The 16,799-nt window shown below is 36.6% G+C and overlaps 1 protein-coding gene across 1 annotated transcript; it reads right to left on the reverse strand.

The window, feature by feature from the left end:
* Positions 1-1,400: 1,400 nt before the first annotated feature.
* DCAF10 (DDB1 and CUL4 associated factor 10) lies at positions 1,401-16,582 on the reverse strand. Its single transcript, XM_075208410.1, has 7 exons — positions 16,242-16,582; positions 15,102-15,215; positions 11,471-11,668; positions 11,006-11,208; positions 7,322-7,435; positions 4,603-4,748; positions 1,401-3,363 (listed from the first exon to the last, which is right to left on the reverse strand). Exons 1-7 carry the CDS (start codon positions 16,580-16,582, stop codon positions 2,995-2,997), a joined length of 1,485 nt encoding a protein of 494 aa, XP_075064511.1. The 3' UTR covers positions 1,401-2,994.
* Positions 16,583-16,799: the final 217 nt, after the last annotated feature.

Raw genomic sequence — 16,799 nt, forward strand, 5'->3', positions numbered from 1 at the left:
ATGATCTGAAGTACCACTGCTATGCAGACGACACTCAATTTTACCTGTCTGTTGGTCCAGGTACAAAGAATCAAATACAAACCCTAAATGGCTGTCTAGCTGAGTTCCAGGAGTGGATGACTGTCAGTTTGAGGAGATTGAATCCTGGTAATACAGAGTATCTTATGATAGGAGCTGAAGGTTAAATAGCAAGATTGCAACTGGGCCAACAAACTGATATTAAGTTTGGGGGTTCGGAGTTGCAAAACTCTGATCATGTGCGGAATCTTGGTGTTGTAATGGACTGTGGCTTTACAGTCCTGATCAAATCTTCATTCTTTCACCTGAAGAACATACCCAAAATCAAGCAATCATATCCATACCTGCCACATAACACCTGTTCTACATTAACTTCACTGGCTGCCTGTTAGGTGTCATATTGACATTCAAAGCCCTACATAACCAGGGTCCTGGGTACTTGATGCAACATCTGAATCCTCCCACTTGCTCACTTTGATACACACGTTAAGGACTACAAACAGTACCCTATACTTTAATTTTTTTTTAGCTTTGTGGTGCCTACTCTCTGTAATTTGCTGCCTCCTACAGTCCATGAGGCACCCACTCTAGAAATCTTCAAAAACAGGCTAGACTTATCTGCTTACTCAAGCATTTCATAATTTCCCCTTTATTTTCTAAAAAACAAACAACCAAAAAAACTACGGCTTAACTATCTTATCTGTATATCTGCACACGTAAAGTGCTTTGAATTCTATTAGGATAAAAGATCTATATACATAAAATAATTACTATTAAGTTTAGAATCTGCCTCTCCCCCAAAGAAGTAGATTAGTAAGGATTGCAGATACTGAAATAGTTCACCAATGATTTTATCCTTCATTCGTTTTGGTGGACTGGTGACATATGAAATAGTTTCAGGTGTTTGTGGTTTTCAGCACTTAGAGAGAATACACAGTAGTTAGAAGAAGAATGGTTTAAAATGGTGTAAAAACTGAGCAATTTCTCAAAAATGTTAATTGGCAAAACAGGAAAAAACAGCATTTTGATTTCCACAATATTTTTTGCTTCAAAAAGATGGGAAACAGTCATAAACCACTGTGCCACCATGAATGTTCAAATCTTTTATTTATACTTAAAGTGGATGTTGTTTAAAAATAATACAAAGACAATTGGATAAAAATAAAAAAAAGGGCTAAAACACTATTTACTTAACTGCGTGTTTGAAAAAGTAGAGATGTTGCCTACAGCAACCAGATTCTAGCAATCATTTTTTTTTAGTACATTCTACAAAATGACAGCTAGAATCTGATTGGTTGCTATAGGCAACATTTCCACTTGTTCAAACAAGCAGTTTAGTAAATATACCACTCTGTCTGAAAAAAAAACGTGACAGACAAAAGTATTTTGGAGTGAATTTATTTTTGTGTAGCCTAGTATAGATTTATTTTTTGTTTTGTTTTTAAATTCCTAAGCACAGTGTTAGTGGGCATGAAGACGAGCTCCTACTTCTAAGTAAACTATTTGCAAACAGTTATGGAGCAGTAGCTACTACAGTCTGTACAGTTTACACAGTATCAATCCAATGGATGCAGACAGGCAAATTAACAAAAGTTGACTTAATATTTACATGGTTGAATAAACCTAAGAGCAGCGTTCAACAGATATTTTCTTTATTCAGCCTTCTTGAGCAGAAAGTAGTCGTCTTTCTATGAAGACTCCAAAGACACCATAATACTACAGCAAAAATGTATATGGAAGGACCTTTATTAGAACATGTGAATGTGAGACCAGTTTCGGGGTGTCACCATTTTCAAGTAAGTATATGAAGACATGTCAAAACGGTTGCACATACATATGTTAAAATAACGTAATAAAAGTTGTTTTTATATAAATTTTTGATGTACTATTTCATGGAGTGCCTTTGGAATCTTTGTATAAAGAAAGCTACTTTCTGCTTTGCAGCGTCACATATCTTATAAGCTCACAACACATATTCAAATATAGCAAAAAATTGATCATATGCACGCCACAGAAAATTTGGCAGCCTCTATGTAAGATTGTGTCTAGCAATGTGAACGGATAACCTTTGCGTTACTTCATTTAGATACACTTCCTTAGGATAGATTTATTTTTCATAACAATACTGTAATAATTAAAGAGTCGACTTGTGTGAAAGCTCATAGATGTCCCTTTTTTACTTTTAAATAGAGATATTTAGCACAACAATAAATGTTACCGTAGATGAAATTTTTACTTCATACATATTATTCCACTAGGAAACACAATTCAAAAATAACGGATGAAGTTTACAAAAAGTAATTGCCTTAGTCCAAAAAAAAAACAAAAAAAAAAAAAACCCCATCTAAAAACAATGGCTGTACACTGTGTGTAACAGGTCATATTAATGCTATGACAGTCACATCATACAGCAGCCTTGTGTCTACAATTTACAGTAAACGATATCTTAACTGCTTTATGGAATTTTAGCATCATTTTAGTAATGGGACCTTTAAACCTGATTACTTAATTGGTAAGAAGATAAACACCATGCTCAAAGTCACATTCATTACATATTTTACCTCATTGTACATTTTAGTGATTTAAATAAATAATGACAAATTTTCAGCACAAGTCTTTTGTAATCATGACTGTCAGAACTACATATGGGCTTTTATATTCTATTATTTATTAAGAACATCTATGTTACTAAATCTGTTAAAGTGAAACATGTGAAAAGCACATGTTACCTTGACAGCGAAGGCTTAATTTCTAATACATGATTTTTAGGAGGTAAATGAATCAAATACAGAACATAATAACCAATTGAAAAAAAATAAAGTCACCATTAAAACCAGTGCATTCTTCTTCCAGACTAAAATTTGTAAATGAAGATTAGATTTAATATCTTCAGGCAAATGTACATATTGAACTCTCTTTAAAGAGCTGGGAACATGTTGATCCTCAATCTTGTCATGAAAAAGAGTTGACTGATAGTTAAAACTTGGGTTGGTACAGGGAAACTCGTCCACTAAGGCACCCTGATGCTATCTGACAGTGTGTGGGAGAGAACTTTGTTGTCAGGACCACATCTTTATGAGAATACAGGGATCGAATTTCCTGTAAAGTTCCAGCTTCTTTGGGTAGACAGTCTACAAGCTCACTGCACTGGGAATCAAATCCCAACAATCGGATCCCATATCCATGTGGAGAAGCAATCATGCGTCCATCTGGGCTGAAACAGAGTTCCTTAATGTAGCCCCGGCCAACATTGGCTTCTTCAATGTAATGAGTTAGTCTCAAAGAGCAGCGAGGAGAGATTGGACGTACAGGGGCTCCTTCTTGAAACTCATACACACAGGTCCACTAGAAAGAAAACCATAGTAAACAGACTTACTTTAATCAAAATGGAGAATGAATATACCCAATAAACTAGCAAGACGTATGCATTTAATCCAGACTTCTAGTATTATTACTAAAAATGGCCAATATCAAAACAGAAAATATTATATGCAAATTGCTGTCTAGATTTATCACACAGCATTTAAAAAGAAAACCTAAATCTGTATCTTAACACAATAACCTAATGCTTATACAATCAGTTTCCAGAACTTTTAAATCTGGCGAGGTCACCGGGTATAGGGAGTCCAGGAGGGTATATGAATCAGATCTCCTGTTCACATTATCACTACTAAATCAGTATCACTGCATGAAAAATAAAATGTAGACTAAATAAAATAGCTTCTGAATCCTGTAACTATATTATTGCAGTAAATCTAAGTATCATGTATATATAATAATATATTTTTAGGATCTAATCTAATGAAGGTCACGCAAATTGCCTAGTATGCAAAACAGCCAGCAATTACAATCAAAATCTGATTGGAACCAATGATTATAGCCAATTAAAGAACTTGTGACTGCACGTGCAGCCAGTAATATAAACCTGTATCAGGTTATATACACTCAGCTTGGTAGCTCAATAAACAATGCCATCTTCATGACTGCCAGTGTAGGTAGAACTGCATATGGTATGCACCAATGTGCATCGTGTTTACTGTGTCTGTGCATTTCATTTTGGGTTTCATTTTTAGTATGATTTGTATGTTTAGCTTTGGTTTTTATTTTTCACCAATCCCTCCAGTGTACAACAGGCAGTATGTATAAGTACATACTACTACATGATTTGATTTTTGTTGGGATTACTATGTAGGCACAACGTGGAAGGTAAATGCTAACTGGCGGCAGATTAAGCTATGGTCTAAGCAGGCCCCACTTTATGCAAAACAGCTATGTCCTGTATATTATTTATTTTACTCCCTTTCCAATTATCTTAGAGAGATTGTGTAAAGAATTATAAGAAAAGTCCAACATTTGAGGGATAATGAATGTAAATATTAATAGACACATACTTATTTGAAACGTGCATATGTGGTCTGGTATGAGTGTTCTGTTCAGCAGTAGTCCGCAAGAAACTTGCAATATGCTCTGATGAGGGCAATAGGACTTAATCCCCCTTAAACAGATGTAATGATAGCTTAATGCAAGTCTCACAACTAGCAAGATAGGCAATGCAACAGCACTGATAAGTGGGAAAGTCCCTACCTCTTGGTCATCAGTGTTGCTAGAACAACGTAGCAGTGTAGCCCACCCTTTGGGGTGCAGTTGTAGTGATGTAATACAATTTCCACGGTCTCTCTCCCCTGGAACTTCTGGGGTTAACACCTCAAGACTGTTACGAGGGGAAGTGCCTGGAACAACAAAAAAAGAAGTTAAAATAAATAAAAAGAAATTAAAATCAACTGGAGACACTTTCTGCATAGGTTAACCGTTCTAATTTTAAATAGAGAGTAGGTTCTGTAGCGGAGCCACACTATCTTAGCGTATTAATTATACAGAGAATTTACTATAGCCTTAACATTAAATCCAATGTATCTCTGTATTAAATAACTCACTATGACTTTCAATGGACTACCTGTGCTTTACAATTCATGTTTGGGACACACATTTGGAAGTAAAAGTAATCTTGTGGTGCAGTCGACTCAGCACATGGGCTTTTTGTGTGTGCATTTTCGGATTGTAAATTATGCCCAAGTTACATCAGCTCTGCATCAGACCAAATAAACCCTAATTTGGTACTCTTAAATTATCTTAGAAAGATTTGTACCTGGGCCATTTTCCTTCAACAAAAGCAACGAACTTAACAGGATATACAAGCGCACTAAATAATGATTTTATTTAGCATATGCAAATCACATTCTATTATAACGCTCCTCCTCACTTCATTCCTCAACTGCTACCCCTAACTTATAAAGCAGCAAGGGAGAACTTGTCCTTTTCTGGTAACACTGAACTTGTCTGTCATCTCATTGGCCTTCTTGACAATTCCTGCCTCTAAAGCCTATGTTCTCCCCCAGTGGAAAGTCAGCCCTGCACCCTCAACCCTAGAAGCGCAGGAGTTCCTGCCCTCAATATACAGAAATACCGGGTGATCCAGGATTTTGGCTGGGGGAAGCCAGGGATGACATCATAAAAGGAGGGATACACATTTATTCACTGGGCTGAATCAGTTTAGCATCAGTTGCATTAATTCCAGCTACAAACTAGAAGAGCGGTCAAACTTCCTGTATATAGATTTATAGGTAAATTGGCTGCTAACAAATTGACCCAAGTGTGTGTGTGTGTGTGTGTGTGTGTGTGTGTGTGTGTGTGTGTGTGTGTGTGTGTGTGTGTCTATGTATGTTAGGGAATTTAGACTGTAGGCTCCAATGGGGCAGGGACTGATGTGAGTGAGTTCTCTGTACAGCGCTGCGGAATTAGTGGCGCTATATAAATAATTGGTTATGGGGGGCACTTATATTAAAGAAACAGAACAAAAATGAAGACAATCAAAATGCATTTGCCTCCCACACTCCTCAATCGGGGCTTGTTGAGTCCATCATAGCGGACAGATGACGGGGTTACCGTTCAGGAGCACTTGCATAGTAACCAGACAAAAGTCATCTGTGGCATAGGGTATCACAAGTAGAATACCGGGATTAGGCGATTTTGATTTTTGTTGGGTTACTATTTTTGATTTTTATTGGGTGCATATTGAAAGGTAAATACACTTCTTTTCTTTGTTTTAATTAAAAATCCTTATAAAAATACTAAGATATACCTTTTGGGAAGAGGAACACTTTGAATGTGCCTCTCATGGAGTTTCTATATACTTAACCTGAATAAAGGCCTACTGGCAATATACAGTTATTAAAAGGTAGCTATAAAGTTATATCACTTTCTCCTATAATCCTTTAGGTTTACATTAAATAACCTGTTGGCATAAACTTTGTTGTGGTCCGAATAAATATATATATATATATATATATATATATATATATATATATTTTGTTAAATTGGTAGTTTTGTGTTGGGAGGTAGGTCTGCTATCATACTTTACTTTTATACAACAGGTTTTAGATAATGACGTGTAGAAGGAAAATTGACACTAAATAACTGTCATTTCTATTGTGACCTCTGTTTTGGCATGTTTGTTACGCTTATAAATCTATGTCAGCAACCATAGATGCTCCGATTGAAGAAGGTCTGTAGCTGGGAAATACACTTCAATAATACTTATGGTGACAGGCTTATTTGGCTCTGCAGTGAACGTCATTTAGCCATCAATTCATTTAATTCATTAATTTCTGATTTGTCATCACAAATCTTGGATGAGACATGCAATTCATCAACTTGTGCTCTGTGCTACCTGTTTCTATACAGAAGTAAACAGGCAGAATTTGAGGAAACAGAAGTGTTAGAGACTTAGGGCTAGATTTACTAATCTGCGGGTTTGATAAAGTGGAGATGTTGCCTATGGCAACCAATCAGATTCTAACTTTCATTTATTTAGTACATTCTACAAAAGGAGAGCTAGAATCTGATTTGCTACAGGCAACATTTCCAATTTTCAAACCCGCAGATTAGTAAATATGCCCCTTAGTGTGAGACAATCAGCTGATTCTTCAAATATCATTGTAACAAAATTAGTTAAGTCTTAAAATTGGGGAAAACATGTTGTAATCTACAAAACATCAATGTGAATATATCACGGTATCCATTCACATATCTGCTGCCTTTCATGCCTTATGATAACAGTAGAACAAAGGAGAAACTATATGCAAGGACAATCTAATGTAACCAACTTGTCACTAGAAGTCCAGAAGAAAACAAATATAAAAGTATCATGAATTTTCCCTATACCAACTTACCTTTCAGATAAGGATAACAGCAGACGCTTTTGACAAACTTTAAGATAGAAAACAACGGTCTAGGTTACACATACCTTCTCTTTGTGAGGCACGGGAGGTGTGTTTCTCAAACAGTGAGCCCACATCACTATGATGACACGGGGAGCTTGATGGCCTAGAGTCAGAAGATGTGGGTGACGTGGTCATATCTGTAGATGATACAGTATGTCTTGGTTATGCTCAGATCACCATTGACAGCATGCCGACTAACAAGCAAAATGCTTAACACAATCGTTAAGCTGGAAATGACTGAGATAGTAAATATTCACATTAACACAGCTCTTATTATCTTTCTCAGAACACGTTAAGATTTTAATAAATACAATATGCTATTAGATACGCAATAAAATTAACCTTTACTTGAAATGAAGATCTAGATAGTCTATTTGTCTTTGTGAATGGGCAGGGGATTAGTCTGAAAGCACAATACATGATTTGTTCACAGTAGTGTGCACATTGTTAAATGTACATTTTTAAAAAAAAAACCCAAAAAACATAAGCATATATAAAAGCAATGCAATAACCAAAGCTTATTGTCCCTGATAAAATGTTTTCTAGCATTCTGAATATATGCCATTATTATCATGATTCTTATTTTATTTTTTTAACCAAAAAGGAACATGAAATGGGAGTGAGGGGTACAGAAGAGAAGAGGGGAAGAAACACCTCTGATCAGCATTACATAATTAACATCAGATAATGTAGGTATAAACTAAGAGGGCACATATGTCCTTGAACGCAAATAGACTTCACATAAATAAGACTATAAAAATAAGTCTAAACTTCTATAATACTCGATGTTCAAATCAAATTAATTCTAAACCTTGTGGGATCATAGGACACATGCAGGTTGTTTAGTTAGGGAAGGGAATATGATAAAGAGAACTAAGAGAACTACCGTGGGCACACAAGAAATGCAAGTATTGGAATTTCTGGTAGTAAATTTGGAGCATTATGGCAACCAGGTATTCTCTGTGGTATGAAAAATATTATTTTAACCAGTAATAAATTTAATTTCAAGCATCCCCCATACTCTCTCCTTCTAAAGGGAGATTGGAGGGGCTTTTTCATGCATCTGCAACAGCACACCAAGCAGTATTAAGAAGGCGAGTTGCTAGTTTATTTCTGAATTTAGTTACCAGGTGAAGGAAGACCTAGCAGACAGACGTTGTAAATAATGCCGTTTGACCATTCTCTTAATACTATTAGGTGGAATTGTGAAGGACAATATCAGGATTTTTGTAGATACGGGAAAGGGGATATCAAACACAACAGTCAAGATTTGTTAACTCATTCGAGATCTCTAAATGGGAATCTACGAGTGGCAAGAAGCAATATAAAAAAAAAAAAAGACACATTAGAAAGCAGAATCCCTTTACTGGTATCCAAAGTTTACAGTGTAGCTTACCACTCCATTCAGAGATGGAGGATAATTGAGTGGATAGAAAATGCTTTCGTATTAAATGAACTTCCCACTCCTTCGTCTTGTTTCTTTCCAGTACTGCATCAGATATTCGCAAGTGTTTACATGGACCTGTACAGACTGGGTGTCAAATAAATATGCTCTTTTAAATGGTGTTTGGCTGGGGTCTGAGCAGATACTTGTATTCAGTCTTTAACTCCTGCTCATACCAGATATACTATATTTAAATGGTCATGGATTGAACAACGTTAGGTTAATCAGATCAATGGAATTGCATGCTGTTCTTGTGGAGACGGACACCTATCCTATCCAGTCATGTGATTATGTTAGTGAAGACAGGGATGCATGTGACAAGGACAGCATCATGCTGTGAGGAGGGGATTAAATGCAAGCAGGAAGTCATATAAAGAGTTTGATAGTGGAAACATGGATCCTAAATGGCACATAGTAGTGGTGATATGAGACTCCTATCAAACTAGTGCAGAAAGAAAGTGGTGTCAAACACACCTCTACTTGAAATTAAGCTCATGCCTCCAACTTGTTTCTTCTTTTATCAAATTATATGCCTTTAAATTAAGCAACATGTGGCTCACAAAATGTTAGCACTAAACCTTTTGTCAGCGCTCTGAAACTCCCTATAATACTCGTGAGTCATACACAATGGGCAAAACTTATGGACACAATACTTATGGACACAAGCTGCAAAGATCATCTTTGCAGCTTATGTCCATATGTTTATTATGCCCATTGTGTATGACTCACAAGTATCATAGGGAGTTTCAGAACCCTGACAATGGTTTAGTGTTTATATTGGCTGCCACAACCTCTCAATTCAGACCTTTTTTTGGCCGCAGCCTGACCCCCAAATAAGACTTATTATATCTATATATTGTTGCTCCATTGTAGGGGACCTATTATTATTATCTTATATTTTTATGAGTCTCGTACCCTCTGCTCCCGATTTGTTTTCTAGCTCATAAAATGTTGTTCAACTATAAGTCACAGCATGTATACTGCTCACAGTGCATTAGTAGATATACAGGACCAGGCTCTGAGCAACAATGGTCATCAATGTTCAGAACGGGATACATGGATGAGCAGGGATTGAGGTGGGTAATGGCAGAACAAACTAGAGTCAATCAAATCAGACCAATGTGAAATGGGAGAATTTCATACAGCAGGAAAACAGCTTTGAGAAAATTGTACATAGCTGCTGTCTCTCATTAGCTGCTTAATTGCTCAATGACAAACTTCTATGAAGCACTTTTTGGAAAAGTTTTTGGGGTAGCCCAAAACTCTGCTTGCAGCTTTTCTACATATTTTCAAGCCTGCTTTGTAAGCTCTGGGCAAACCCCACTGATTTCAACAAAAAAAACAAACAGAAAAAGCTTTTGTGATGACACCCTATGAAATAGACACTTTAACCTTAGAACTTCTCAGCTAGAGAAGTGTTAGCATTCATAGCAAATTCAATCACTTCCATGAAATGAATGGAATATATATATATATATATATATATATATATATATATATATATATATATATATATATATATATATATATATATAGAGTGAAATGAATGAGTAATGCTTTTCCCCTGTCACAAAAGGGCAATTAAGCTCAGAAAACTTACATGCAACATCTTCATAGCGTAATAGCTCACTTTAAATTGTCACAGTAGTGACTTCTCGGAATATACGCAACTGCTTTTCTAGCTGGCAAAGTGCTGGCGCTTAAAGCACCTTGTGAGAAAGTCCTTAGCATCTTCACAACAGCAGAGTATTTCAGTGCAGCCAGCTCCTACACATCAATGGGTAAGCAAGTTTGAGACGAGAAAGACTTAGACCACCATGTAGAAAATACAACCAACAGAATAGGCACTGTTAAACTAGCCAGGGAACATTGTGGTGAACACCTCTAAATGAGAGAAAGTATATATATCCAAATCGTTTTTAAAAGCTACCCTGCAGCATTTGACGATAAGGATGGCTAATTGGACATGTCATGAAAACAAGGTATAGAACCATACCTTGAAACAGTAAATGAGAGGGCTTAATGCACTAGAGTTTATAGAAAAATTTTTTTAAAAAAAAATGATGATAGTTTGTATATGGTAAAATATTATAATTATATATATATATATATATATATATATATATATATAATATAAAATTTTACAATATACAAACTATCATCTAAATTTTGCATTTAGGAGCAGATATTGGTGGACAATGTTACTAACACAATAAGCATGTACAGAATTACATTTACATATCTATTTGTAAGACTTTTATACCTGAAGTGGAAGCTGTTCTTCTTGCTCTCAAGATGGGGTAACTGCCAACCTCTAAGGACTTAGTCAGATCTAAATCATGTAAAATTAACAGATATCCGGAGGAAGTTGAAATCAACATTTTTGAACAGTCAGGGGTTAACCTCATACGCATTAGGAAACGAGTGTGAAAGAATTTCTTGTGCGGGCAACCATCTTCAGTACACCTGTTAAAATACAAGCAAAATGTAAAAAATATGGTTAAATGAGATTGGCCTGACATTTATACCCTCTAAAAATCAGAAAAAGTTAACATGTTTAAAGTTCTACTTGACCTGCATTCTGTTCATTTATAGGCAACTTGAATGGATTGCACGTCAAGCAGAAAAGCAACATAAGCTGAATATCCCCACATGATTCCAGTGATGGTACAATCCAAAAGAGCAAGGTAGGGGTAATATTAAGACAAAATCTAAACCTCTTAGTTACCTATTTGTATCCCAAATGATGACATTGCCATCAAATCCAGAGGTCACCAAAAGCCGTGTATGTGTGTCATATTCTATGTTCTTTACCCAGCTGGTATGTCCATGTAGAGTGCACACCTTAGTGTTCAGCTTTCTCAGGTCCCATAGTGCTATTGTGGTATCATCAGAGCAGGTCGCAAACAACCTGTTGTCCAGAAATCTGCACACACACAAAAAAATTACAATAGTTTAATAGTGGACAAGTAAAAAAAATTAAGTAAAAAAATGGGGCAGTGCTAAAATTAGCAGGTGTAAGACTTCTTACAGCTATAATCACCACAAGGATCAAAAAAAAGCATTTAGTGACAGGGAGCTGTCATGCACCTGCAATTCAAAGAGGAGATATTGTGATTTAAACACAGAAAAATAAAAATAATATGAAGAACACTTTCCTGGTTTTGCCATCTGTTTTATAAATGGTGCATTATGAAAGCAAGTAAAGGAAGTGAAGGAGTCTGCTGTAAGTTTATCAATAATAAAAGCCTTTTCACCATCAAAGTCAGTGATTTTATGTGGGATGAACCTTTTACAGTATTATGGCAACTTCTGAATGATTTTCTGAGTAGACAAAATTGTTCCGACAGTTGAGCGATGTTTTACATAGTAATAAAATACACCATACTACCATATCAATATCTATAGGGTTTAATTTCATTTTAAATTGTGGATCATGCTAAATTCTTCCTCTTAAAAAAAGCTTAGGCCCAAAGAGAATATAATGCGGCAAATTCCTGATGATAACAAAACTAATTTTAGATGTGTAGCAAAAAAATTATTTTTAAAATTATTATTGCTGTATAGTGTTAGCCAGAAAAATCTATGTGATGTTAAATACTTTTGTGTCAAAAACAACAAAAGTATTGTAGGAGTGATACCTTTATTGGCTAACCAAAAACATTATTATTATATTTGCTAGCTTTCAGAGCACAGAGGCCCCTTCATCAGGCAACTTTACAAATGAATGACTTAGAAACAGGCACAACATTTAAGAGCTGTTATATCAAGAAATTTGTACAGGGGTGGGGGATATATCATTAACATAAACTACAGTAATAAAACTGAGGTTTTCGTTATGGATGGAAGCGTAAAGTCCTATGAGTTCAGAGATCTGAAATCATATTGCTGTGGGGTTTCAAGTGTGTCCAAGTAGTGGGTCATAAATCCAGGTGTTAGATGGAGCGCTTGTGTCAATGAGTGGAATGTTCTTATCAGCTTAAGACTAGAGGAGGAATTCTTATCAACTTGCACAATGAAACCTCTAGCATACTTACGTATTATTGATGATTTGCTACTAATCTGGACTGGCTCTGAAGAGGAGCTGCTGACTTTCCATAAAAACTTCAACAAATTTCACCCAACCATTAGACTCACTCTTAACTACTCACGATCTCAGACACATTTCCTGGACATGACCTATACAATAAAAGCAATACTATACAAACATCAGTCTATCATAAACCTTCAGGTTGCCCAGTACATGAAGGGCCTCTGTGCTCTGAAAGCTAGCAAATATAATAATATTTTTTTTGGTTAGCCAATAAAGGTATCACTCCTACAATACTTTTGTCCTTTTGACACAAAAGTATTTAACTTCACATAAAACTAAATTTTACATAGATTTAAAAAATAACAAAAATCATGGGAGATGTGTAAATGCATTCAGGAGGGCAGTGCTTATAGTAATTCAGAGATATCTGGTGATATAGGATAATGTTGCTTTAATATCCACGCAGAACAACCTCCTTTTCAATAGGTTCACCATACGGGCCTTCCACTCAGGCCTCCACAGTTATCTTGTAATTAGTGCAACTCCTATCTGTCAGTGAGGGCAGCTTCTAGCACTCAAGCTCTGAAGAAGGTGGATAATTTAAATCTACCAATAACAAATATAATAGCAATTACTGACATGTACAAAGAGAAAATGTTATTTCCTATTTTGTTTTAAAAAAAATAAAAAAAAATTTGAGATCTTATTTCATAGCATATTGCAAAGTGTACAAATGTACTACAGCTCAACAATGTAAATGTTCTTTTGTGCTTGAATGAAAAATGAAAAGAAACATCTAGTTATAGCACATTTGTAGACATTACATTACATTAATGAGCACTGAGGTTCACTCTGTAAACATACTTTCAGCCTAAATTGTGATTACTTGGGTAACAGTATTAGGGATTCATAAACCCAAATGTTTTAAAACACTTATACATCAATATGACAAGTAAAACCTCCTATTCAAAGTGCATTAATAGTGCGCTAACAAACTCATCTCCAAACTTTCAGTGTGGTCAAACGCATTCTGACAAGCAAGAGCTAAATAAACGTTTCTGGAAAACCCCATTGTATTAACATAACATTTCTGAACAATGCAGGCAATACTGCAATGGATATGATGCAACAAAGTAAAGCGTAGGCTTTTTTTTTGGGGGGGGGGGGCACTTCATAGCAAATTTAATGTTTTGAGAATGAGGGTAAAACACTTATAATTAGGGGGTGCAGGTACAAAGCCTTGGAATCAGAATTGCAGTTAACAACACTAACTCATTCATTCATATTACAGGTTTGTATCTTCACCTAAATCAATTTAAGACTGTCAACAGAATTTTTTGGGGGATTTTTTTTAACCACTAAACAGTCTAACAGTTTCAGACATTGGTTCTTACATTACAATAGATTATATTACTAGCTGTTACAGATTTGTCCACCTTCAGTAGCTTATTGTAAAGTATATGCCTACTTGTAACTTTTACTAAATACATTGACATTTATGAAAACTGGTACATAGGCAACTGTGCAAAAAAAGATTTTGTGAAGCACAGCAACCAGATTAAGCGCAGTTAAAATAGAAGTATGCAGTAAAACAGTGTGTTATGTCTGCCCCCTGCACAGATATCATTTCACTTACAGAGCACTATAGACACTAATAGTGTCACCTACCTGCAACACCAGAGACTAACAGATGCTGTAATAATGAACACATTTTAAGACAAAAGACCCGTTCGCTTATTACTTTTCCGTTACCAGAGTAGCTTTAAAAAGATCTTATAAACCTTATGTAGAACGCATGATGTTGGGATAGGGGAGTTACAAAAGAACAGATGAGGTGCTTTGTGTTTGCTCTAAAGCTTTCAGGATTCTTGTCCACGTATTCATATTTTTGAGAATTTTCCACATCCTTCCAGTTACTATTTCTCAATAGAGCTATGCAACTTGATTGCCCTGAGAAAGGAAATTCTGCTGCAGTGCTAGTTATGGAGGGTGATCATATATATTTTATAATATATGTGTGATGGATCACAGGTTGACAGAGAAAATGCAGTGAAACCTACTGTATTAGCATTGCATGTGTATATGTGGCACGCTGCTTTTCTCAAATAAATGTGGTTTAGAACAGTCACCAATTTCTAACAGATTTAAAATTTTGTGCCCAATCCGAAACGCTACAGCCCTTTGAATCAGAGTATCTGATGGAAACAAATAAAGTAAAACCATCCCTTAACAAGCACAAAGGTTAATGTAACCACCTCAAAATGACAGTCCTGACTGAGCTAGACGCCCTCATCCTCCCAAATACATTTACTTAAATGTGACTAACCTGATATTATTTACACAGTCTTCGTGTGCCTCCGTTAGCGTTTTTATGTGCTTTGAAGACACTGGGTCAAAAAGAAGGACTTCTGTTTGTTCACATGCAACAGTTAATACCGACCTAAAGAGACACAAGATGAAAACAGTTATGTTCCACTGTTTTGAAAGAAAGGAGTACATAGTACTTAAACATAACCATGCAGGAAGAAACAATGTGTGCGCTTATTCATGCAAGCCCTCTTATTACTCTTGACTTACTCCATGCTTCAGTTATCTAGTCACCTCAGGGACCACTGTCTAACACTAAGGTAAATGTATCAAGCTGAGAGTTTTCCGGGGGGTTTGAAAAACCAATCAGATTCAAGCTATCATTTATTTAGTACATAGGCAACATCTCCACTTTTCAATTCTGCAGGAAAACTCTCAGCTTGATACATTTATCCCCAAGTCTCCTCTTTCATTTCTCATTGGATTCAGACAGATTTTCCATATCTATTCTAAGCAGTCATACAACTTCTAAATACATAGATGATGATGATGAACCTTCTATTGCGTTATAGACACAGCTGCTGGCTTTATTTTGGAATGAAGTGCTGTTTTTCAGTGGTTAGGTTTCAAGACGTAAGCGGGGGAAGGTTAGAAGGGGCTGGAGTACTGGACTAAGACAAAAGTCATCATTACTTGATCCACTGAAGTTGGAGGCGTAGAAGGGAAATATCACATTGAAAACCAAGACTGACAGACCCTTTTACTTCTCTCCTAACTCTCTGCAGTCCCATCTGAGACCTTTTTATTACTTTAGAGATGAAGGATTATGCAGATGCTTCCTGGTTACTTAGGCATATGCAATTTGCTTTAGTAGTTTAGTGAGAAACTATATGGACAGATTTTTTTAAAAAAACAATCTTGCCCTTATAGGCTGCGGTGGTGTTGTGGGTGAAGTTGAAAAATATAAAAATAAGGAACTATATGGAATGTGGCTGACTATGAGGCTTGAAACAATTCTACAATGGGGTATAAATCCCAATATATTTTATTCTGTATATACATACCACTGCAGTACAGCATTTATTTGAATTTAGTTATTGTATGGCATCCAGGGACTGAATTATGGCAAAACTCCTACTAAAGCCTGTTCTGGTCTTACCCATCTGGCGAGTACTCCAGGTTAAAAACAGCCCCGTGTGTCCTTGTGCTCAGATTGACCGAGTCAGCTGGATGGATAGAACTGTACAAACTTGTCATCGTCCTGTAATTGTCCCGTGCCGGGTCCACGCACAGTCCCCGCCCCAAACACCTGTCCTTCAGCCAATGGAAAAGTTTTCCTCCAGCGATATCACTCCCGGCAGCGGAACCCTCCGCTTCAGGGACATGTGGCTGGTCCTCCGCGGGGGCGGGGCTAGTCCGGGTCTCAACTGGTTTTAATTCCTCCTCTTCCGTGACGTCACTGGGACATTCCTCCGGCCTTTCTTCGTCAGTGGCCCTCATATTGTTCTATGGGGACTCAACTTCGCGCTGGGGATGGAGGCGCCGCTATTCACCGCAGATTTACAAAGTCCACCTCCTTTAGCCGTTTGCACCCAGGGGCCTGGGAGGAGGCGCAGAGCACAGAAGCATGACCGTAAAACGTCCGCTGCAGCCAACAGCCTATACTCGTCCCTTCCCCCTCCACCTGTCCGTCCCCAGCAGCACGGCCTCCACCGTG

Source organism: Mixophyes fleayi, chromosome 1, assembly GCF_038048845.1.
Source record: "Mixophyes fleayi isolate aMixFle1 chromosome 1, aMixFle1.hap1, whole genome shotgun sequence".
Classification (NCBI taxonomy): Eukaryota; Metazoa; Chordata; class Amphibia; order Anura; family Limnodynastidae; genus Mixophyes; species Mixophyes fleayi.